Source organism: Narcine bancroftii, chromosome 13 (assembly GCF_036971445.1).
Source record: "Narcine bancroftii isolate sNarBan1 chromosome 13, sNarBan1.hap1, whole genome shotgun sequence".
Classification (NCBI taxonomy): domain Eukaryota; kingdom Metazoa; phylum Chordata; class Chondrichthyes; order Torpediniformes; family Narcinidae; genus Narcine; species Narcine bancroftii.
The window spans coordinates 16,705,133-16,730,431 of NC_091481.1; the positions used below are offsets into that span (position 1 = coordinate 16,705,133).

Below are 25,299 nucleotides of genomic sequence, written 5' to 3' on the forward strand. Positions count from 1 at the left end.
AGGCGGGTGAAGGAGGGGGGGGGGGAAATGACACAGGGTCTATTCAAGAGGGAAATGTTGGTGTGTATTATGGTTGATAGTGTGAAAAATAAAAACATCCGTATGTTTTTATCCACATCAAAAACATTTAACAATCGCAAACTTTAAAAGGTGACTTTTGACGTTTTAGGACCAGATATCATGTCACATGCCCCCCACCCCCACCCCCTTTACATTAGGAAAACAGCTACCGATTCCTAATAAAGAAATTGACAGGTATTGAGGAGATGACCGTACCTTGTTTAACACACTTCAAACGAATTGGGTCCTTACAATGCTTGATCACAGCCAATACATCTCTGATGGTGAGTCCAGACACTGCTGTGTCATTGACTTCCAACAACAAATCATCAGGATGCAGTTTTCCAACCTGGTAGATTATTTTGTTTTGTTTCATTTCTCCCAGATAGGAGAACAGCCCATTCTCAGCGCCACCTTTTATCTCCACATTAAGCTCCCCATCCTTATTTCTACATATCACAGTTTCGTGGACTTTAGTCGTCCAGTGACTTTTCTTTTTTAATACCTTGGACATCGTTGCTGCAGCGGCCAGTCTGCACGCAGTCTCGGGTCTGAAGAGGGAGAGGGGGAGGGTGGTTGGGTGGGCGTGAGAAAACGAGTGGGCGTCGGGGCCACTACACCTGAAGCCCGACCACGCAGCGGTCGGAATCGCCCGGAGCCCCGGCCACTTTCCTCGACCTGCCCATGAATCCGGCCTGGGTTGCGGCGGAAGGATGGAGGAGGGCAGCGAGGCGAGGGGCCCGTGGCCGATGTCCCGGGTTAGAGGCTCCGAGCAGAGCTGCCGCTGCCCTCCGGTCCCTTCACGGCGCGGACCGCTGACACCGGGCGGCAATGACGGCGGGACCCCTCCTCCATCGCGCAAAGGACCCCCGCCCCCTCGCCACAGGACTTAAGGAAGATGCGCGGGTTGAAATCAGCAACTGCCGACCGGGGAGGGAACGGTGTTGCGCAGATCGTCCCCGGCGGCGGGTGGGGAGGGTGGGGGGGGGCTCCGGCTCCCGCTCCCATCCACACGGGCACCGCTGAATCCGCTTCCAAGTTGCTCCAACTTCATTCGCGCTCGCGCCGCAGCCTCGGGCCAATCGCCGGCATCCAGCCGCCCTCGCGCACGCCCTCGCGCACGGGCGAAGGGTCGCGTCATCGCGGGATTTCGCTGCTCGCCTCCCTCTCTCTGGGACCGGGGAAGCGCGGACCGTCAGTCCTCCTCTGATGGTCTTGAAACGTGCTGCTGCGGTGAAGGAGGGACACGGTGTTGTCTTCAGAGTCCAATTGGGGCTGCATTTCCACGCCCTGCAGTCACCTCTGATGACAATGGTCCCCGGTACCGGGGATGAGTTAATGGTCAGGACCTTTCCTTAAAGGAGGAAGGGAACATCAGTTTAAACCCATCCCCTAACCCTAACCCCACATGCTCTCTTCAGGCAGAAGGTACACAATCCAAAAATTGTTTCTTTCAGGCTCTTGAAGTAGTATTACCCTAATACTACTTCAGTCTGCACTATTCGCTCAGACTTTTGTCTTGCACTCTCCCCAACTGCCAAAGTTTTTTTTAATTTTTCCTCTTTTTATATGATTATCTTTCTTTTTTTGTGCTGCCACGAGTTATGTATTTACCTGGGAAGCTGTGGCAAGTCAGACTTTCACTGCATCTGTATATACACACACATGCTTAGTGCAAATATCAAAGGAAAATTGTGGAGAAGTTGCAGTGACAACAGTAACAATGGAAAAATACCATTTACTTTTATCTTGACAATGTGCAAAAGTCAGCTATTGTCATGGTTACTGAGCCAAACAGGTTAAACTCCATCAACACAAAACATTAAGGTCATGTGTTTTACCTAAAAACAGAAGATCTTATGGTCACATTCTTTTTTTTCCCAAATCCCAGGATGTCATCAATTTGACTTGTGGGATCGCCTCCAGAAATCACTGAATTTAAAGTTGGGGTTGGGCAGTAAGATGTCAAGTCCCAGTATGGTGTGCTCACAACTTCCAGTATAAGGTGATCTCCAGAAGTGAATTTTGCCTGCTGGCATATTTCAAGGTATCAGAGTGTGTGATGAGGGACAGACTGAAGTTTGGTGCAGCCATACAAAGATTTTTCTTGGGAAGAACCATTCTCAACTTTTTTTTGTTGCTATGGCCCCCTAAGGACTCTGTTCTAAGTTTATGGGCCCCCTTCCCTGTAAAGAAGTAAATTTTAGTTGTTTTTTTTCCATAATTTTATCAACTACATAAAAAACAAATATATTTTATGATTTCAGTCTGTGGTTCCTCCTCCCCTTAAATATGCTGGGGGGCCCAGGGGATCGTGTGGCCCCTGTTGAGAATGGCTGGTTTAGTGTCCTGCTGTTGCTGAGTCCAATGGGACTGGGTCCGAAAAAGACTTTCAAACACTTCATGGGTGTATTATTTAAGCAGGAAGTGTGTGTGATATTGATCATTGTGAGACAGTATTGATTTGTTGGTACAAGGAATGTAGATAAAGACATTTGCCAGTTGTACTTCTTATACATATTATGAGTAAAGTGTGTTTTTTGAATTAAAATAAATTCATAGTAGTATTTGAGAGGGAGAACAAAGACTATGGGGACAGCCAAGGAATCAAATAAACATTGAAATTTAACCTTGCTTGCCAGTTTACTGTCCTTTCATGCACCCGTGGTTTCCACAATTTAATTTTAAAATATTAGTCATGGACCCATCTTCTTCAGGCTAATTGTAAACTTTAATCATATCATGAGTGCCATTACCAAGGGTTCCTTCACCATTAAGTAATTGATTAATGGTGGGCATCATCCAATGGAGAGATGGATTTTGTTGATGACAGATTGAGCTTGTAAACTGTAGAAAAGTTGATACCATTCACATAATGGAAAAAGTGTATTGATGTTGATGAGCTGGTAAAAATAGGTTAGCATTTAGCTTCAATATGGTAGAGATTGGTTGGCCAAAACACAACAGTTTTGCCCTTTCAGCACTTTTATGATGGTGCTCAGATTGAATTGTACTATGGAATGTTGCAAGTTCAAAATAGGTTTGGGTAAGGTAAGGGATAGATGTTAATATCCCTTATTGCACTCCTGAAACTTACTGTCTAGACTCTGCGTGGTAGCCAAGTGAGTGGTGGAATCTTCTGGGTTATCAAGTGGGCACCCTCCATCCTCAGTGTTTCGCTGGTGGACCCTCAACAACCTCTGGAAGGTTCAGCAGTGCATCCCGGGCTCACCCCCAAGATGCCTTTCACTCACTTGGGTGCCCAGGTGGAATCCTTTCTCCTCATCCAGTCACTGACAACCCTTTTCAGCAGCTCTGGAGAGATCTTTGACTGCTTGTCGGTGTATCTTTCCTTGCACTCCCAACTCCTGGAGAATCCTGTACATAAACAAATTATAAAAATAGTAATTGGTGCCATGTTGGATATAGAAATGTCAGGAGTCTAGACTGAGAAATCAATGTAGATTAAAAATTTTAAATAAAATAGAAAAGGTCCAATTGAGGTGGAGAAAAGTGGTTATTACCTTTAACAAAGAAATGGGCCTCAAGATAGAGCTAGCTGAAGGGTTCAGCTGCAAGTTGACTTCAAATGATGGAGGATAGTGGGATGAACTGAAGCATCTTCTGAAGGCCATTCATCTGGGGTCAGAAAGAGAAAAATGGAAAAATTAAAAGTGCTTGTATTTATGGGAGCTTGCAATCTTTAACAACTGAAAAGTAGGAAAATTGTTTTTAAAATTAAAGTGTGGAATGAGAAGGCCATGACAGCATTAATGCCTCAGACATCAAAAAGACATCAAAAACATGCATATAAGCATAGAAAAAGGATCACATATTTTAGAAAGGAAAACATTTACCAGAACTACTGGTAATTGGAAATAAGTTTTACTCCAATCAGCCAGAAGTGTAATCATTATTGGAGTTAATCAAAGTAAGAATGTTATGAAGAAGTGCTGAGATTATGAACCTCACTACCAAAGGAAATGGTTAAAACAAATAATGCAGATACATTTAAAGAGATAAACACAAGGGGGAGGAATAGAAAGTTAATGCTGCCAGGAGTAGATGTAGAAAGACAGGAGGTGGCTTGAATGGAATTTGAACACCAACATGGACTGGGTTGAATAGCTTGTTCTTGTGCCATTTATCCAGTGTAATCCTATATAATTTTTTTAGAAAGCTACTTCCTGAAACAGTATCGAGTATCTAACAGTTGTTTTCTTTGTTGTGGATAAACTGTTTTGTCATGGCACCAAGCAGAGGCCTTGTAAAAGATGGGGAGACCAGAGAAGGGACTGTGTATCTTCTCAATGATTTCAATTACAAGAGTTGCTTGTTCCAGAGAACCTAGAATAGTCCAGGGAAAAACAAAAGTAGCCATTAATGTTTTTTTAGACTGCAATGTCGGGAAAATTGCTGAAAAATTAACATAATTACTTCCCATGTGGTTGTTCACATTGGGCACTTTATTAGACTACAAGTACCTGAGTGCAACAGTCCCGGTAGTTGAACGTGCAGTAGAATGAATGACCAACAATGACATTTTCCAGTACAATTTACACTGCAGACTTCCTCCAAATAATTGTAAGGATCCTGCAGGATAAATCACAGTGCAGGAATTGACTCAAAATTCCTGCATGTTCCTTTTTAGACTCCCCATGTAGCGGCAAAATTCCTTGACGTGCCTGCAGTCTAACCATAATTGAATACAATTAAATTAACAAGGTGTTAATTAGCATGTATGTTATATTTGGAAAGAACATTTGGATCTATTCCCATATAACCACACAACCAAATAAAAGAAAGACGTTAATATTGGGCTGGATTTATATTGTGTTTTTAAACCAAACTTTGCTAGGATGTTTAGTCTGGCCCTATAAATTAAAAAGGTGTTTCTGATCTTCACTATGTAAAAAGACTAATAAATGCAAGTTTCTAAAGTTAGTTCATGTTAATGTTTTATATTTTTTTTAAAAAACTTGACAGACACCAGAAGGCAGAGATCTGGAAGAAAACTTGGAATCTAATTAGTTAGTGAAAAGAATGCAGGAGGCTCAGCAACTCACTGAGAGCTATGACATTTAAGGTTTGTTCGTTGCTGTAAAAATCATTTATAATATAAATACTCTCGATCCCACCCCACTGAGAGCCAAGATTGAGGCTAGTACATCAGGGTCAGAAAGGCACTCAATTTTCATTGAAAGGAACACTTGAAAAACTATTTCATTTGCCATTCTGACCTTTGGATGAGTGACTTAGATTTCATTGAAAAGCAACCTATTTGGATCAACTTTGTTTCCACTCCTGACTGTTAAGATGAAACGCTTATATTACAACTTTTAAAAAAGCCTTGGGGGCAAATGTATTCTGTCTGAAATTCAAAAAAACTTTTAATCACGAATCCATAATCTCACTGACCATTTCAGGAAAGGGTAAACCAGAGGATCTTGGAGAGGTCATATTCATGATAATTTTCAAGAAAGGTGACCAGTCTGACCATGGTAACTTGCTATTTGCACAAGCAAGTGATTCCCAGGATCTTTTTGAACTTCTTCCTCTTAGTGGCCAGGACACTACTCCTTGAAGAGCAGAGTTGATGCCACCCATTCAAAACCACAGTGTATAAGATTATCATAGCTTGACAACACCAAGAAAAATACGAGAAGCAACACCAGCCCTACATATGGCTCTTTCAACTCACCAGCACCTTTCTCATTTGGGAAAGGACACCCTCCCCAAATTTATCTCTATCTTTTCTTTACTTCACAGTGGTGGGAAAGCAGTAATTTTAACCAATGGGTCTACAGCAGAGCCAGTCTCATTATTTCAATTATTTTTAGACTTGCAACTTGCTTTCTGTCATAATCCCATTAGCATCCCAAAGGTAAAATACAGTTGCAAATCAAGCTGCATTTGAACATGACAGCAAAGCATCCTGTAAAGTGAACGTGTGCAAACTCCACACAGACAGCACCTGAGTTCAAGATTGAACTTGAGATTTTAGAGCAGTAAGTCAACAGCACTAACCACTGTGACACCACGACATTCAATAGAAACCAGTGTCAAACAAGGCTGTATTAATTTGGCAACCAGTTTCTCAATCTTTCTCAAGGCAATGTTGCTCCTTGCCTCTAACTTTCCATGGAAGTGAAGCTATTCTTCAGAACTGCTGGGAAACTATTCAACAGTACAGCTCTGAACCAAAATTGCCCCAACCTCAGTAATCAAGTTGTAGTCAGGAGATGACACACATGTCTGTGCATATTCAGAGGCCAAGCTCATCATCAGTTTGTTCAATGAGGGATCCTAGAAGATAGGCTTTGCAAGTCAAAGGTTCTCTAGCAACCTGCCCAGAGATAAGGAGAGATGTACAGAATCCATTGCAGCAGCTTGCCAAGATTGGTTTAAAATTATTTTTGAAACTAAATGTAATAAATTTGATCATCTAAATTTAATAAATCTGATATTTAATATTTTCTGTTAAAGGTCTATCCCCCCCCCTCCCCCTCACCATTTTCTCAGAGCAACTACAGTTGGAGTAATAAACCCACCACGACAGGTGATACCATACCTGTCAGTTACTTGAATTCCAGATACAGGATTTTACTGCACTTGCATTTATAATTCATTAAGATTAATACTATATTTTATAAATTTCAGTTACCTCTTGAATTAAATATGGTGATATCCAGGTCCAATAATTTTCTAAAGTGTTTAGTATGATTGACAGCAGTTGTAGAAAATACTTCACATCATAAATTAGCTGAGTAGATTCTGTTTCAAAATATCTAATCTTGAAGCAACTCTCCTGGCTGTCATGAATTTTCTATTAAATTTGAAAACAAAAGCAGAACGATTGACAAAGCTGGTTTGTTATTCAAATTTTGGTTTTTAATAAGAAGGTGGAGGTGTTAGATGCTTTGCAAAGCATTAGGATGGATAAATCCCCAGAGCCAGATGAATTCTAGCTGAAGAATGCTAGGAAAGTAAGGGATGAGATTGTTGGGTACCCGATGGAGATTTAGTAGGTTTCCAAATGACTGGAGGATAGCAAAAGAAGGGCAGTAGGGACAAGCCAGGTAACTATAGGCAGGTGGATCTAATGTCAGTGGTAGGAAAATTATTGGAGAAAATTCTAAGGAACTGGATTTATTCTCAGTTGGAAGGGCAGATGCTGATTAGGATAGTCAGTAGGGTTTTAAGAGGTGGAAATTCTGTCTATTTACATTGACAGAAATTGATGGTGGTCTGGATATCAAAGAAGGTTCTGTAAGGCTTCAGCAGGGAAAATCGCAGTTAGAAAGCTGGGCAGAGTGTGGGCCGATGGCATTTTATCGTTTAAAATACGTTGTGATGCATTTTGAGAAGTTGGACATATATAGGAAATGATGCAACAGGTGAGCAGAGACATTAAGGGGTCTAAATTCATAGTTCTGTAAAAGAATGCTAAAGAAGGTATAATGTGGGCCAGAACATCTAATTTATAAACACTTGTTGGGTTATATTCAGAAGTCTGATTGCCACACTATACAAAGGATGTGATTGTGCTGGAGAGAGTATAGAAGAGATTCACTTGGATGTTGTCTGGATTGGAGGACTGTTGATATGAAGAGAGATCAGATAGGCTGGATGTTTTTCCTGGATTGAACAAAGATGAGGCATCACTTGAGAGATGTATATAGAATTATGAGAGGCACAAATAGGGTACAGTCAAAATATTTTTCCTATGGTAGGGGAGATCAAAAACATTATTTTAAGACGAGAAGTCAAAGTTTTAAAGGAGATCTGAGGGGTACATTTTTAACACTGAGAACATGCTGCCAGAGGAGGTGAATGAATCAGATATATTTACAACATTTAAGGAAAAGTTAGATAGACTTTTAAATAGGCAAATGCATAGGAGGATATGGTGCTTAAGCAGGTAAAAAGTCATCATGAATCATGGTGGGCTGTAGAGTCTGTTTCTATGCTATATAACTCAGAGTCTATGGCTCCATTCTCTATCATGCCTTTCACAAACTTAAGAGATGCCAAGCGGTTTTTGCATCAATGGAATGCTTTTGAAAAGTCAGCTCTCATTGATTAGCTGTCTCCTTTTGTCATCAATTCTGTCCTTGAAAAGATCTTCCTAATTAAGAGTGAAAGGTGAAAGTCTGCAGATTGAAGTAAAAACACAATGCTGGAGAAATTCAGCAGGTCACACAGCTTAATTTATATAGCAAAGATAAAGATAGATAACCAACTCTCCACCCCATTCTGTCTCCATTCACAGAGCTGTCCCTCATCTCCCTGTGTTCTCTTGTGCTCTCTCACCCATTACCTCTTGCCCTTGGGCCTGTGCTCTTTCCCCTGCCCCTCCCCCTCCACTCTATTCAGGTCCCTGCCTACCTTTCGCTCATACCTCAAAACATTGGTTATGCAGCTCATGGAGAAAATGCATAAATTCGTAACAGACAGGGCCAGATTCGAACCTGGGTCACTGGCACTGTAAAGGCATGCTCTAACTGCTGTGCTCACAGTTCCGTTATGCTAACTATTTCATTCTATATCACTTGTAAGAGATGGATTGGATTCTTAAAAATGGTTCAGTTAACAACCTTAAAAAGAGAACAAGAAATTGTTTTATCTGCGATAATTATTTTATAAAAATGATGGTCAAACTCTTTATAGCTTGATTGGCTTGCAGACATTTTTCCAATGTTGATTAATGAAAGGAAGTCAGTGAACATATATTTGTAGGTAGACATCACCAAGAAAAATGCTAAGTATAAATGGTAAGCCCCTATTATGGCTCATTGTCTTGACACATGTGTTAAGAGAAAAGGTTTGCTGAAAAATCTCTACTAGATTTAGTATTCAAAAAAGAGAATTTTGAAATAGTTAAAACAATTGTACATCATTAATAAACTGTATATTTAAGGGGAAAATGTAAGGCTTACCAACTGAATTTTAGTTAAGAAATTTTGCAATTCATTATAAGCAATTATTTTAACCTTTCAAACTTCCATTAATTCCTTAACATGGTTATTATGGGGGTGAGAAGAAGTAAAATAATACTAATATTTTGTAGAAAATCAGGTCATATGATTGACCTTTAAAGGAACCTGTAACGCTTATGGAATTGAATATAGATAGTCCCTGACTTACGATGGTCTGACACAATTTTTCAAAGTTACGATGGTTCAAATCCATATTGTACTTCGAACTTTGGCTAGACTATGATGTTTAGTGACTCCTGACAACACGGTATCAGTCCCCACACTGATCCCACTCTCTCCTGATAGCCCTGTGTCGGTCCCCACACTGATCCCACTGCCCCACTCTCTCCTGATAGCCCTGTGTCGGTCCCCACACTGATCCCATTGCCCCACTCTCTCCCTACTGTCCCGCTCTTTCCCCACTACACCTCTCTCTCCCCCCACAGCCCTGTGTTTATCCCCACACTGATCCCACGGCTCGTTTTCGATTTACGATGCGAGTGCTGGAACATAATTCCATCATAATTTGAGGACCTGTATCTGAATGTTAATGAAACAAAAGAGACGGTGGTCAACTTCAGGAGGCCCTGGGGGGACCACGCTCCACTGACCATTGACGGCTCAATGGCTGAGGTCGTCAAGAGTATCAAATTCCTTGGAGTCCCCTTGGTGGAGGATCTCACCTGGTCCCTTAACACTGACTCCATAGCCTAGAAAGCCCAGTAGCGCCTCTCCTTCCTGCAAAGACTAATGAAAGTTCATCTCCCACCTAATCTTCACTACATTCTACAGAGAATGTATCGAGAGTATCCTGTGCAATTGCATCATTGCCTGGTTTGGAAGCTGAGGCACCTCGGATGCCAAGATCCTGCAGAGGATAGTGAAGTCAACGGAAAAGATCATTGGGGCTCTCTTCCTACCATGAAGGACATTTACAACACTCAATGCAAGAGAAGGGCAATAAATATTGTGAAGGACTCCACACACCCCTCATGTCAACTGTTCTCCCTTCTGCTATTTAGTAGGAGATACCGTTGCACTCAGGTCCTTATGTCAAGATTGGGCAAGTTTTTTTTCCCCCAAGCCATCAGGCTCCTGAATTCTCAGAACATATGTGGATAGTGTACCATGGACTTTTACTGTAGATGCCTTAATATTTTAATATTTCAATGTGTTTAACTTCTAACTTATATTTATATAAATATGCTCCATGATTCTGGAGAAATGCTATCTCATCTTTAGCATGTGAGCATGGTATGAACGATAAATAAAAATGACGACTTGACTACCAGTATACTGTAGATTGACATTGAATGTCCACTGAGATTTTTCACATAGAGAAAAACAATACAAGTTGCTATTTTGTGGCAACTTTTAATTCAACTCATGAATCTTAGCAATTCACCTTTGATCTACACATATTTATAATATATTAACAGGTCTGACTGTTCTTTAAATTGACAGTATCTAACATCCTTAATACCTGAGTATGTTGAAACATGATTATGTTGAACTATAATTATTAGTATATTAATTATTAAATAATAATATTGTGAAGATAATTTTAGCTAACATTTAACAGCATGAATGTAAGGTTTTCTCAAGCTAAGGTTCGTGAAGGACATGAGCAAAGTATTTTAAGAATTCTTGTATATATTTTAAACTTCCTCTGTTTTTGCTATTAAAATAATAATTTAAAAAAAACATCATATTTGATGTAATCACAGAATATTAGTATAGAAGTTGCTGCACCTTTACTAACCCTGATCCCCATTCTATCCCTTGAAAGTTTTCACCCATTCTCTGAATAGAATATTTGTTGAAGAAAATGGAAGGGTGATTTGATGGCGCAGCTGACAGAACTGTATCATAGCTGCAGCAAGACAGGTTCAGCTCTGACCTCCAGTGTTCTCTTTGGAACCCAGCACGTTGACCTTGAGACCGTGGATTTTGTCTACATACTCTGATTTCATCTCACATTTAAAAATTTTTTTAATATCTTATTTTTTCACACTATGAACCATATTAATCAAAATACACACAAACATTTCCCTCTTGAATATACACAGTGGCATCTTCTCCCCTTTTATCCCCCCTCCCTTCCCTCCCCCCTTCCCACTCCCTTCCAAACCATTAAATGTTCAACATATACAATACAATAAAACCATTAAACAATGTCATCACACAATGAAAATGAACAAGAAAAATGTGTCATCTACTTTTACACACTGGATCAGGTCATTTCGTCTTCTTCTCATTCTATTTGTTTGTCCTTTTTCCTTGATGCCAATACAGTTCTTGTAGCTTGTTCTGTTTTAAGCTGCCAGGTTAGTATTTTATGCATTTTTTCTCCTAGCTCGCAATACTTCTGCTTTATTTTCATTATGTTCTTCTCCACCTTATACGTTTCTAATGTTTCGTATTTTATTTTTTTGTGTGCCAATTCTCTTCTTTTTGTTGTATCCTCCCTTGTTGGTAGTTCTTTTTCTGTACTTACTATTTCCCTTTCCAACTGTTCTATTTCCTGATTGTAGTCCTTTTTCATCTTAGTTACATAACTTATTATCTGCCCTCTGATGAAGGCTTTCATTGCATCCCATAATATAAGTTTGTCTTTCACTGATTCCTTATTTATTTCAAAGTACATTTTAATTTGGCGCTCAATAAATTCCCTAAATTCCTGTCTTTTAAGTAGCATGGAGTTTAATCTCTATCTATATGTTCTTGGTGGGATGTCCTCCAGTTCTATTGCTAATAACAGGGGTGATCAGATAACAATCTAGCTTTATATTCTGTTTTCCTAACTCTCCCTTGGATATGGGCTGACAACAGGAACAGGTCTATCCTTGAGTATGTTTTACGTCTACTCGAATAATATGAATATTCCTTCTCCTTTGGGTGTTACCTCCTCCATATGTCCAAAAGTTGCATTTCCTGCATTGATTTTACCATAAATTTGGCTACTTTGTTCTTTTTGCTCATCTTTTGTCCAGTTTTATCTCTCTTTGGGTCCAAATTAATGTTAAAATCCCCTCCAATCAATATATTCCCCTGCATATCTACAATCTTCAAAAAACTATCTTGCATAAACTTTTGATCGTCTTCATTAGGTGCATATATATTGACCAAATTCCAGAGTTCTGAATATATCTGACACTTTATCATTACATATCTCCCTGCTGAATCTATTATTTCCTCCTCTATTTTGATTAATATGGCTACACCTCAGGCTTTTGAATTATATGATGCTGCTGTTACGTGCCCTACCCAGTCTCTCCTTAATTTATTGTGTTCCACTTCAGTTAGATGTGTTTCCTGCACGAATGCTATATCTATTTTTTCTTTTTTCAGTAAATTTAATAGTCTCTTCCTTTTGACTTGGTTATGTATTCCATTTATATTTACAGTCATACAGTTCAACATGGCCATCTCATACTCTGTTTACACCTCATTTCCGCTTCCTCACCACCACCTTTCTCCTTTTTCCCATTTTCATCTCACAGTTTTCCTTTTTTGAACTCAATGTATGACAACACTTCTAAAACATAAAATACTTCAACCATTTAAAATTCCCTTAACCCCAAGTGTCTCCCCCCCCTCCTTGTCCCTTGCCCGGCAACCACAACTCCCCTCTCCATTTGGACTGCGAACCTGTTCTCAAGTGTCAACTGATTTCGCAGTGACTGTTATACTGTAGGAGCTGAAATCAATAGATAATCATAATGAATAAATAACAACTGCCTTTGAAGCTATTAAAATCTTGCATTAAGATATTATCTATCCCTTGAATTATAATGTCTCATGATTGTATTGATCTTTGAAGAATTAAATACACTCTGAACAATTAAATGCAAATATGAGAATATTTAGAAAATCAGAACTAATAGTAACTCTTGAGACAAGGGACCTTAGATCAATCAAGATGAATGTTATTTTTTTTTGTGTGCCAAATGTATCTAAGACTACAAACCAATAACAGGAATAAGGTAAAAGAAATCATGGAAAATAATGAATACAAATAGAAGGTTTTTCAATGGATTTTTGAGGAAAAAGGTATGTATCATAGAAATGTAATCAAAACAACGATAAACATCATAAGGGATGTACATGGGCTTGAAATGTTAGAATTAATGTAAAATAATAATCTGCAAAAATATTTCTTGAAAATATTAATAATGCCCTGAGCAATAAACCCGATAGGATGAATGATCTTTAATTTAAACAAGATAGAAATCATAGAGAAACATAAAGAATTTATAGTCATAGAATATATCTATGTCAACCAAGCTGTCATTCTGGGTTGGTCCCATTTGCCTGAATTTGGCCCATATTTTTTTACTATTCTCCCCACAAAAAAAATGTGATAAAATAGATGCTCCTTTAGTGTCTTGTGCAAATGCAATTAGAAAGTTGGTTATTTAAGTTTTATTGCCAACAAATAATTTTGAAAGAAAATTATCCTTGACAATTGTATTTATCTCAGAAAGCAGAATTATAATGGACTGAAAATCCTACTGAACAAGCTCATAAATACCAGATAATAGAAAGCAGACAACTGAAAATGGCGACAAAGCAAACACAGAGAAGAGCAGTCCTTCAATTGTTTTTTCATTCCTATCATGTTTCACATATGAGCACTCTGTATCTCTCCCTGTCCATCTCTCTCTGTCCTAGTTATTGTAGGTGATGCTACCATGTGGCTATCTCTGACAAATTTTTAGACCAATTCTCAAGTTTTTATGGCTACCTTTGTTGGGCAGTAGGATGAAAAACACTGACAGATGGAAGATATTTAGCCCATTATCTAAGATGGCTCACTTTGCAATCTTGTACTCCAGCTAATTTTCCCTACCACCCATTTTCTCTACATTTCCATTAATTTTACCATCCATACTTGGCTCCAATTAACCAGCATGTTTTTGGGATGCGGGAGGCAACTAGAGTACCCAGAAGTAATGTGCATTGTCAAGACTTGCAAACTTAACACGGACAGCACTGGGAACCAGGGTTGAACGTAGATTGCTACTGTTCTGCTTTAAATAGTGTGTGGAATGGTGCTTGCACTGTTGGTAGCCACTAATGAAATGGTATCACTTGATGATAAGATCATTAATAATGCAATTAAGAACAACGAATGCTGACATTACTGCAATGAGAAGTTGCACACATTTTGTGTTACATCCAGACTGGGTGGACAAGGTGCAGGTTATCTGTACTGTGTCCTACATTCCTAATTTCTAGTATTACCCAGTCTTGTCTTCTCTATGTCCTAGTTGGAACACAACTCTGGTCTCTTATTTGCAGTTGTTTGTGTCTATGTCCTTAGCTAAGATGAAAGTGGGATTCTATTGCTCTTCAGTTTAACTTTGTCAATTAATTGGTATATTGATTCCTCCATTGCTTTGTCTCAATCCAGATTTTAGTGCAATCATTTTGGTTCAAAGCCTCTCAGCTGCTGTATAACAACATCCAAATATTTGCTGCCTTCATTAAAGGAAACTAATTAAAATCTAAAATTAATTTAATTGCCATATGTCATCTTTACAATTATCAACGATAAAGAACTGATAAATGACAAAGGTCATAATTATTCTGTTTCTACAGATTCATTTCCATTGCACGTGTAGCTTTAAGGTGCTGTAAGAGGCAGTTCTACTTCCCATTACATGGTAGTTATTTAACCAAAGAGCTGACTGATAGACCTTGTCTACTTTCTATCATTTGTCATTTTGAGCATGAAGGAAGAATGATTCACTTGCTGTTTTTTGACAGAGTTAAATTAACATTTTGATTAGAAATGACTTATCAACCTTGAAAACTATCTCTTTTATCAGCATTTTTCATATTTTGATGACGGTCTTGATATTTTCTTCTTCTAATAGAAATATTTGATTTATATTTAGAAGGCAGTTGTTTGATTTTTCTGGACTTCTCAAAAGCTAGTTGTCAAAATGCACTAGTAACTATAGCAAAAATCCACCCAGCATTGTTCCAAAGATGGTATAACTAATCAGCTAGAAGAGTTGGAATGTCAGTCAAATTCAGTAAAAACTCCTGGATATTTTTTTTTATTTTCCCAGCTGAAATGTTTGTATTTTAAGTAAAATACTAAAGACTGCAGATACCATGGTTGAAGTAAAAATACAATGCTGGAAACTCAGCTGGTCAACCAGTGTACTTTATGTAGCAAAGATAACGATACCAATGTTTTGGACTTGAGCCCTTCATCAAGGTATAGACAAAATGTGGGCAGGTGCCCGAACAAAATGGTAGGGAGGGAGAGGCAGGGGGAGGAGCATAGTCTCAAAGACAAGAGTTAGGTAGATAAGGGAGGGAGGGCACACCAGCAAGTAGGGGAAGGAGAGATGGCTCTGAGAGGGAAGGAGGTGGAGAGCAGGAGGTAAGAAGGGAAAGGGAAGGGAGGGGAACAGAGAGTAGACTAGGAGAAACTGGAGAAGCTGATATTCATGCCATCTGGTTGGAGAGTAGCCAGATGGAAAATCAAGTGTTGTTCCTCCAATTTACCAATCAGTCAGAGAATCGTGGTTAATAGGGTTTAATTCCCTTAAAGTATCAGCACAGCTTGCATGAGGGAAGTGTTTGTGCGTAATAGGCTTTATAGGGATATCTGGGAAGGAGGAGCCACAGGTTCAGGAGGCAGGCCAGCCCATACAGCACATACATACATCTACATACCTAGTGGTAGCACCACAGTGGTCTTGGTGTGATAGTCAATGAAACAATGGACAGATGTGAGCATGGGAATGGGGGTTGGAATTGAAGTGGTTGGCCACTGGGAGATCCTTGTCACTGAGCGAAGGTGGTCAGCGAAGCGATCTTCCAGTCTGCGACCAGTCTCTCGAAAGTCACAAAGGGAGCATCAGATGCAGTAGATAACTCCCATGGATCCACAAGTGAAGTGATTTTTATTTTGTGTTAGATCTATGATGTTTGTATTTTATTTGATTTACTCCAACTGCATTTCATTCTTGTAGAAACTTTATTTGTCATACTATACTTGATAAGTTAGAAGGATTTTTATGTGAGCAGTCTAAAAGATCCTTTAATACTCATACAGCTGTATGAAGTAGATAAAAAGCATAATTTCGGAGGTTAGAGTCACAATAAAAAAAAATTGATCCATAGTACAAAGCAAGAGCAACATGATGACAATGTTGTGATGTTTATTTAAGTGTCTGATGGCTTCAGGGTAGGAACTTCTTAATTTTTTTATTTTTCACACTATGAACCATACTAACCAAAATACACACAAACATTTCCCTCTTGAATATACACAGTGTCATTTTCTCCCCTTTTTCTCCCCTCCCTTCCCTCCCTCCTTCAACCCCCCTCCCCACCCACTCAACGTTCAACCTATATGATGCATTAAACCCTTTAAACAATGTCATCACACAATGAAAATAAACAAGAAATTTGTGTCTTCTACTTTTACTTACTGGGTCAGTTCATTTCGTCTTCTCCTTCTGTCATTTTAGGTGGTGAAGGTCCGCGGTAGGACTTCTCTGTTGTGTTCCATGTACGGTTCCCAAATTTGTTCAAATACTGTGATGTTATTTCTTAAATTATATGTTATTTTTTCCAATGGAATACATTTATTCATTTCTATGTACCATTGCTGTATTCTCAGGCTATCTTCTAATTTCCAGGTTGACATAATACATTTTTTTACTACAGCTAAGGCTATCATAATAAATCTTTTTTGTGCTCCATCCAAATCGAGTCCAAGTTCTTTACTTATATTATTTCGAAGAAAGATCTCTGGATTTTTTGGTATGTTGCTTTTTGTGATTTTATTTAATACCTGGTTTAGATCTTCCCAAAACTTTTCCACTTTCTCACATGCCCAAATTGCATGTACTGTTGTTCCCGTTTCCTTCTTACAGCGAAAACATCTGTCTGATACTGTTGGGTCCCATTTATTTAACTTTTGGGGCGTGGTGTATAGCCTGTGTATCCAATTATATTGTATCATGCATAACCTCATGTTTATTGTATTTCTCATAGTTCAGGAGCATAGCTTTTCCCATGTTTCATTCGTTATCTTTATGATTAGATCTTATTCCCATTTTTGTTTGGGTTTACAGCTTGTTTCCTTGTTCTCTTTCTCTTGCAGTTTGATGTACAAGCTGGTGCAACATAGGAATTCACCAGTACTGCACCATCTGCTCAACATTTGGAAGAAGATTCACGTAGAGAGGAATAAAACAAATGATCAACTACCAAAATTAATATTGACGCAAAATCAACTAATCCCTTTCACAATAGATAACCTTTCCTTTAGAGAATGGGAGAAAAAAGGGATCAAAAGAATAGAAAATTGTTTTTCGGGAAATAAATTATTATCTTTTGAACAAATGAAGGACAAATATGGTATAACTCATGGTACAATGTTTGCATACCACCAACTGAAAAACTACTTGAAAGACAAATTGGGAAGCAGACTGAGGTTACCAGAAGGAAGCAATTTTGAATATGTGATTACAGACACAATGATAATTAAACGATTTATAACAAAAAGGGTAGGAACTTCTTTAAGCCTGTTGATGCTCAATTTCACACTCCCCAATGGGAAGAGGGAGAAAAGAGTGTGTCAGGGATAGGAAGAGTCCTTCGGTATGTTGGCTGTCTTTCTAAGGGAACGGAAGATGTAGATAGAGTTCATGGAGGAGAGGAAAGTTTTCTCATGTTCTGAGCTGCATTCACTCAGAACATGCAGCCCAATTTTGAGCAGAGGAGCTCCTACACCACAATGTGATGCATCAAGTAAATCTACTTTTGAAGGTTCATCTGTAGAAGTTGTTGAGGGACAGGGTGGGGGGGGGGTGGTAGTGGCAAGCCTATATCCTGAATTTTGGGGATGTTTTCAAGGGACTATAATATTTAAACTAGAGCTGTGTGAGTCTATGAATAGCAATCTGACATGGGTGTCTTAGTGTACAGGTATTCCAAGGCCAAATGGAGAGTCAGGGAGATGGCATCTGCCATGAACATATTAGGATGGTAGGCAAACTGAAGTTTGTTAATGCTGCCTGGTAGGCTAGAATTGATGTGAGCCATAATAAACCTCTCAAACCACTTCATGATGGTGGTTGTAAGAGCCACAATTTGATAGTCATTTTGGCCCATTTTTGTGCATTTCTTCAGGACTGGAAGCAAATGGGAACTGCAGTTGGAAGAGATTAAAGATATCTTGGAAGATGTCTGCCGGTTGATCTGCATAGGCTTTTAGGACACACCCCAGGACTCTTGGCCAGGTGCTTTCCAAGGGTTCACTAGCTGTAAGGCTGTCTAACCTAGTTGATGTAGATGTCACCTCCTCACTGACTTCCTGTTCAAAGTAAGCTCAGAACACTTTTAGTTCATCAGAGAATGTTGTGTTATGCTGCCTGGTATGACGCAATGGGTTAATTAAATATATGCTTATAAAAGGGATTAGAATTGGGTTAGATGTTACATTACATGCAAAATTCCGAGGGCAGGTGCAAACAGAAGGTTCTGGGCTTTAGCCACATTTGCAAGCACACCCCAGAAGTGGAAACATTTACAGAGAGTTGGGGCCATACGTTTTTTTGTAAAGCCTGGAAATTGCAACATTTGCAAATTGAAACCAATAAAAAAGTGTCTGGAACATCAGGAGTGGAGGGGCGGAGAACAAGAGAGAAGAAGTCAGCAGGAGGCAGTCTGAGAAAAGGCTGAACAGGAGGAGCCTGTTGAAAAGTCTCCTTTTTCAAGACTGGGCAGAGTTCTAATATGGTAGCCTGAGTGTGCTCTCTGTGCAAATCAGGAGTGGCAGCTAGTCTTCCCGGTCTGGCGAAGAGGAGAAGAACTCAGTGAGAAGAACGTGGAAAGAAGACGTTTCTTCTGGAAGATACTCCTGTTTGGGATGTCCAACAAGCAATCCTCCACAACTTTCCTGCCTGGTAATTCTAAGTAAAGCACTGAAGTTTGCTTGAATGTAATGACTGATTCTGTGTACAGGAATGATTATTACTGGAAACTGTAACAGTAGAAGATTGGCCAGTAAAAAACTTTCTTGAAAACACATTACACTCACTTGCGCTTAGATTAGGTTTGGTGGGGGGAGGGGGAAGGATTGCATAAATAACTTGATGTTCATAAGTATTGTTCTTGTTATTCTATTCCCAGAGATTTAAACTAATTTTGTTTAAGGAACCATTGCTTTGGTATCTTTCTATTGCTGCTAGTATATGGGGTTCACTGAACTCATAACACCTGGCTTTTCGTGAAATAGTAGCTCTAAAACTGCAGTAACTTAGGATAATAAACTCATTGCAAAGGACTTTGGAGTGATCTGTGAAGGTGAAAGGTCATAAAAAATGTTTTCCCTTAATGGGAAGTTATCAAGAAAACACAAAAAAAAAACTGAAACAAAAGGAAGGGCGCAGGTACCAAGGAAAAAAAAGGATTATGTTGGAAATTCATTATTCCTATCTTCTTGTATTCACAAAGACAAGTCCTGAATGAATAGGTAATTTATATTATACCTCTTTGGAACTGTATGTGATGTTTTATGAATTTGAATACCATGTTGTATCACCAGTGCCATAAGTTGAAAGTTGAATCCTTCCCATAAAGGATGTTGGCTGGTTAATGTATTTACTTGTCCTTTGCAAAGAGGAATATAAAAGAGCCCACAATGATAAAGAAATCTGAAATAAAAACAGAAAGTGCTGGAAATCCTCAGCAGATCAGGCAGCATCTGTAGAAGGAGAAACTTATTAACACCCATTTTGTCTCACTATTTCATGGGATATTATTTCTCCTACCTTCCAATCTATCCCTTAAGTTATTATAATTTCTATTTCTCCTCTGTGTTTGCTTAGAACTACATTTCTATCATTTTCCAGTATTGATAGAAGATCATATCAGAAAATATTAATTCCTCTCTCTTTCCTCAAATCCTCCCAGGCCAACTGTAATTTCAGCATTATCTGATATTATTTCAGATATCCAGCCACAAGAGTCACAGTTTGTTTCGTGCTCTGCAATTCTGCGTCTTAAATGGCCTGCAAAACATTGAAGTAGCATGTCATAGAGCAACCTACATCATAATTAGTGTGAAGTGGAGAGTTGGTAATACTGTGCATTGGGCAAACGTAAAGCCATTAATGATCTAATTTTGTAATCATTGCACCTCCAATACAACGAATCACTGTCTATTGTAGCAACAGTCAAATGAAACATGTCATTTATAACTACCAGATTCAATATTCCATTCTCTTAGTTTATAATCAGCTGTTAAAAATTCCTTGTGAACGTAGAAACTTCTAAAGAAAGGTGTGTTTGGTGATGAAAGGGTAGCCGATTAGTGTAGCAGTTAGCGCAATGCTATTACAGTGCCAGAGTCCCAGGTTCAAATCAGGCACTCTCTTTAAGCAGTTTGTATATTTTCACCGTGTCTGCGTGGGTTTCCTCCAGTTTCCTCCACCCTTCAAAAAAACATATGGAGGTTGTAGGTTGATTGGTGTATTTTGGCAGAAAGGGCTCATGGTGCAGAAGGGCCCCTTATTGTGCTGTAAGTCTAATTTTTAAAAAATTGTTAAATTGAAAGTATGATCTGAGTTAGCTTTCAAAACTGGAAAAAGCTGGAAACACTCAGTCAGCGTTTGTGAAAAGAGCAGCATTAACATTTCATGTCGAAGGTCCTTTAGTGGATGACCTGAGATATTAACTCTATTTCTGTTTCCACAGATACAAGCCTAAGAATCAAGAATATCCTGACTTTATCAATCCTACTTTTTTTTTTCTTCTGGCTGTAGAAACTCACAAATTTACTTTGAGGAACAGTGAAAATGAAATCATTTGTGCATCAAATCTTCAGAACCAGTTTAAGCCCCTGAGTACAAGGGAGACTGACATATAATTCAATTTAATTGGCATATTCTTGACATACATGTGGAAGGCTGTCAGAAAATTGATGTGTATTTCACCTATTGAAAAGTCTAAGTCTAATGAATCAGAGGTAGATTGTTTTGGCAATAATCCAGCTGCTATGGAAATCATAATTCATATTAGAATATTTTAAAATTTAATTAAAAAGTACCTTCCTGTCTTTCTAATATGTTTACAAGTTAGACTATTAAGTATAGCAAATTTTGTGGATTTAAACATTATTTTCTATGTTCCTTTATGGTTAAATCCTTGCTTTGATCTTTAGTTAGTTCTTTTATACTTCTTAGTAAAATTAGCAGCATTAACTTTATGACAAAAATCACAAAAAAATCCTTGTGATTTATAACATCGAGTAATGATATTCTATTTTTCTTGAAAGATCTCAGAGTTGTATGTACTCTGACAATAAATCTGATGGTAAAATTGGCAATCGATAGCTGTGCAGATATGAGATTGGAAGCCCAGTTATACCCTACCTGATTTCCTTTCCTACGGTGGGAATGAAATTCTAAGTGGAACCCTTCAATCCTGAATTTGCACCTTCTTGTCCAAGAGTCTCCCACCATAGGAAGCAACTTATGGTGGTATGTGAGTGGAAAGAGCAAGGTTGAGAACCACTGCTCTAAACCTTCCCATCCTTTCTTCAATGAGGAGCCCAAAACTGCTCACTGTACTCTAATGAGGTCTCACCAGTGCCTTATAAAGCCTCAACATTACACCTCTACTCTTATTTTCTATTCCTCTAGAATAGAATATATTCACCACTGACTCAACCTGCATATTTATCTTTAGAGTATCCTACAAGAGATTTTTTCCAAGTCCTATTTCATCTGGGATTTTTCAGTTTTATCCCCAATTAGAAAATGTTCTGTCCATTTCTTTCTTTAACCAAAGTCCAATGGTCTCATAATCTCCTGCTACTTGTTTTGAGTTATTATCAAAAACTAATTTCATTTCCCAGGAAATTTAAAACACAACTTTAAAGTGCTCTTGTTGCTTTGTTCTTTGTTACACTAATGAAGTTTCCTCAGTTATTTTTCTGCAAGATTCCCCATTGGAAATAGAATGTTGCAAAGGTTTGTTTCACTGTTATATTAATAAGCAGAGAATAACCATCAAAGAAGGTAATACATAAAAAGGCCTTTGAACCCACTCTTTTAATTCCAATCAGAACTTTGTTCTTTGATTAAAAATTGAGAACCTAAAGTGGAACTATGTACTACTTTATTGTTGGTGTCCGGTTTTAACCTTTATCCCTTTTTAGTATTAAATGGGCAGTTCTTTACACACTTCGAGCAGGTTTTGCAAATTTACTTAAGCTCAATATAATAAAATTCTTGGTATCCAGAATTCAAGCAACCAGCAAAAAAAAAGGAAAATAAATTGCTAAAAAAATGTTTAAAAGTGATGTGTCTCGCCATTAGTTTTCCAATGAAGCAACCACTCAATCTCAAGTAACCAGAAAATATACTTAACCGGCATCTATCAAACTCCATAGATAAAACACCAACGGTTTTTACTTTATTTTGCTCATTGTATTGCAAATATTATTTGTGCTAATTACCAAGTGTACCACAAAAAATATTTGAATGATCTTGATGGATGAAGTTAACTGATTCAAGCATGGGCATAGCCAGTGCAGGGTTCATTGTATTCCCACACTATTGCACTAATACTATATTGTCAGCTCCATACTGTATTCTGTTTGAGCTTCACTGTTCAAAACCTGTTTGATAATTCATAGCACAGAAAGTGCTTGGAGGATATTGTAGGTATTTTCGGAACTGAATACAGTCTTAGACTTAGCTAATCTAAATAATGAACTATACTTTCCTGGCATAGGTTAGTAGAAAGGCTCAATTTTCTTATAAAAAAATGCAATAGTCTACAAAATGGTGGATCATCTTAATGCTCCTCTTAATGATTACGCATCACTCCTTGAGTATGGCATGATGGAGTTGTGTACTGAATTTGGTAAGTAAGGTCCTTGTATTGGTTTCATTCGTAAGATGATATTTTAATATCATGGACTATCCTCAGTCATAGTATTCAAAATGAAATTAGGAAAACACTGAGAAGGGATTATAGTTATGCAACTATAAGGAAAGGACAGAGGTGGGGATGAAAATCGTTTACCTTTCTCATAATTGTTGATAAAACAGTCATTTAAGTTCTGACTGAGGCTCCGATGCCCCTCTCATCCTGGCCCCTCTCATCCTCCCTTTCTCTCCTCTGACTTCCCCAACACTCTCCTTCTACCCTTGGATCCTTCCTACCCTCCAGATCCACCCCACCCTACTCCCCCGACACCCTCCTCCCCATTGACCATACCCTTTTAACCTTTGCCTAGTCTTCACCATCCCCTGTGACCTTCCCTCAGAGATGGAATGCTCTGTCCTCAGCAGAGGCCTCATCTTTTTTCCCCCTTTGCCCTCACCTCAACGAGTTTCGTGCAGCCAGTGATGCCAAACTTCTTCCATCAGCTCCATCTCTATTCCTATTTCTTTAATGAGGATTATTAAACCCCACTACACCATTTTCCTGCCTTAAACTTCCTTTATTCTCCTGGACTCCTCATTTCAGCCATCTGCCTGCTTTGGATCTTTATATTTCTAACTGCTGCCAAAACATCAACCATATTAACTTCAACAATCACCTCACTCAATCCAATCTCACCCTCTTGGAATGCTTTGCCCTCCACTCCCCACTCTAATCCCAACTTCACCATCAAACCTGCAGACAAAGGTGGCGCTGTTGTGGTCTGGTGCATTGACCTCTATCACGACAGCTCTCAAACTCTTCCGCTTCAATGGGTCTCCACTCATCAAGCCACTGTCTCACAACTATATCTGAACTCAGCATTTCCAGTCATCTCCCTTCCATGGCTTCCTATCTCATTGTTCCTCAACCCCGCACTGCCTGGTTCTAGCTCCAAACAGTATCCACAAACCCAATTGCCCTGGTAGATTGGTTCTGTGTGCTCCAGCCCTACTGAACTGGTATTCGCTTATTGCGACTCTGTTTTGTCTCCTGTGGTCCAGTCCCTTCCCACCTACATCTGCGATACTTCACATGCCCTCCATCGCTTCAACAACTTCTAGTTCCCTGAACTTGCCTGCCTCATCTTTACTATTGTCAACCAATCACTATACACTTCCATTCCCCATACTGAAACTCTTTGTTTCTTCCTTGACAACTGACCTAACCAGTCCCCCTCCACCACCATCCTCCTCCAGCTGGAAGAACTTGTTCTCATCTTTTTAACTTTCTCCAAATTGAAGGTACTCACATGGGCCCAAGCTATACCTGTCTTTTTTTTGACTACATGAAGAAACTAAGCTATTATCCTACACAGACAAGGCTGCTCAACTCTTTCTCTGCTTCATTGATGACTACTTTGGTGCTACCTCATGGACCCAGGATGAACTCGTCAACTTTATCAACTTTGCTGCCAAATTTCACCCCATCCTCATATTCACTTGGTCCATCTCTAGCAACACTCTCCCCTTTCTCGATCTCTCAGTCTCCATTTTGGGAGACAAGCTCTGAACAGACATTTTCTACAAATCCACCAACTCCCAACACTACCTCAACTTCTCTTCTTCAAACCCTATCCCGTGTAATGATTCCATTTCTTTCTGTCAGTTTCTCCATTGCATCTGCTCCCAGGATGACGTCTTCCATGCCAGATTGTCCGAGGTGTTCTCCTCCTTCAAAAAAATTAGACTTCCCCTCTACTACCATCAATTTGATCCTCACCTGAATACTTTTCATTAACCATTCGTTTGTCCTGTCCTCTAGAGTACCATGTACAAGGACAGGATTTCCCTTGTCCTCTCACCTACCACACCACCAGCCTCCACAACTAACATTATCATCCTCTGCCATTTCTGCCACTTACTACATGATCCCACCACCAGGCACATCTTTCTCTCTCCTCCCATCTCCGTCTTCTACAGAGATGGGTCCGTCCATGACTCTTTTGCAGGGGTGTAGTCAGGTTCTAAAGATAACGGGAACAAGCACATAAAAAAAGTGCACCATGACAAGTACCAGATAGTGAATCAGCGATTGAATGGTGGGCCGCACTGATTTTTCAGCAGCGTTTGATCTGGGGGTGAGGGGAGTGTGGTGGCAGCATCAGAGTGGGGTAGTGTGGAGGGGAAGGCACTGTTTTTGAAAATGTGCACCCCCTCCAGCTATGCCACTGCCCTCTCATCCTCCTCCCTTCTAACCAATTGTTCCCTTGGCACCTTCCCCTGTGAAAGCAGGAGATGCTCCACTTGCACCCACACCTCCTCCCTTATCACCATTTGGAGCTCCAAAC

The 25,299-nt window shown here is 39.2% G+C and overlaps 1 protein-coding gene and 1 long non-coding RNA gene across 16 annotated transcripts in view; both read right to left on the minus strand.

Annotated features, from left to right (window-relative positions):
- The window catches only part of magi2a (membrane associated guanylate kinase, WW and PDZ domain containing 2a), a 251,791-nt gene extending 250,041 nt beyond the window's left edge, over window positions 1-1,750 (minus strand). For 3 of the 13 annotated variants that reach the window (XM_069909259.1, XM_069909257.1, XM_069909254.1), the window contains exon 1: window positions 277-1,748. In XM_069909259.1, the coding sequence (XP_069765360.1) occupies window positions 277-574 (298 nt within the window). In that variant the 5' untranslated portion in view covers window positions 575-1,748. Of the gene's footprint in view, window positions 1-276 lie in introns of all 13 variants that reach the window. The other 10 variants (XM_069909265.1, XM_069909263.1, XM_069909267.1 and 7 more) reach the window with 6 other exon arrangements.
- A 177-nt stretch (window positions 1,751-1,927) lies between these two features.
- LOC138748862 (uncharacterized) overlaps window positions 1,928-25,299 on the minus strand; it is a 102,840-nt gene continuing 79,468 nt past the window's right edge. For all 3 annotated transcript variants that reach the window (XR_011348287.1, XR_011348289.1, XR_011348288.1), the window contains 2 exons: window positions 3,585-3,699; window positions 1,928-3,438 (listed from right to left, as the gene is read on the minus strand). This is a non-coding gene — a long non-coding RNA (uncharacterized lncRNA). The remainder of the gene's footprint in view (window positions 3,439-3,584; window positions 3,700-25,299) is intronic.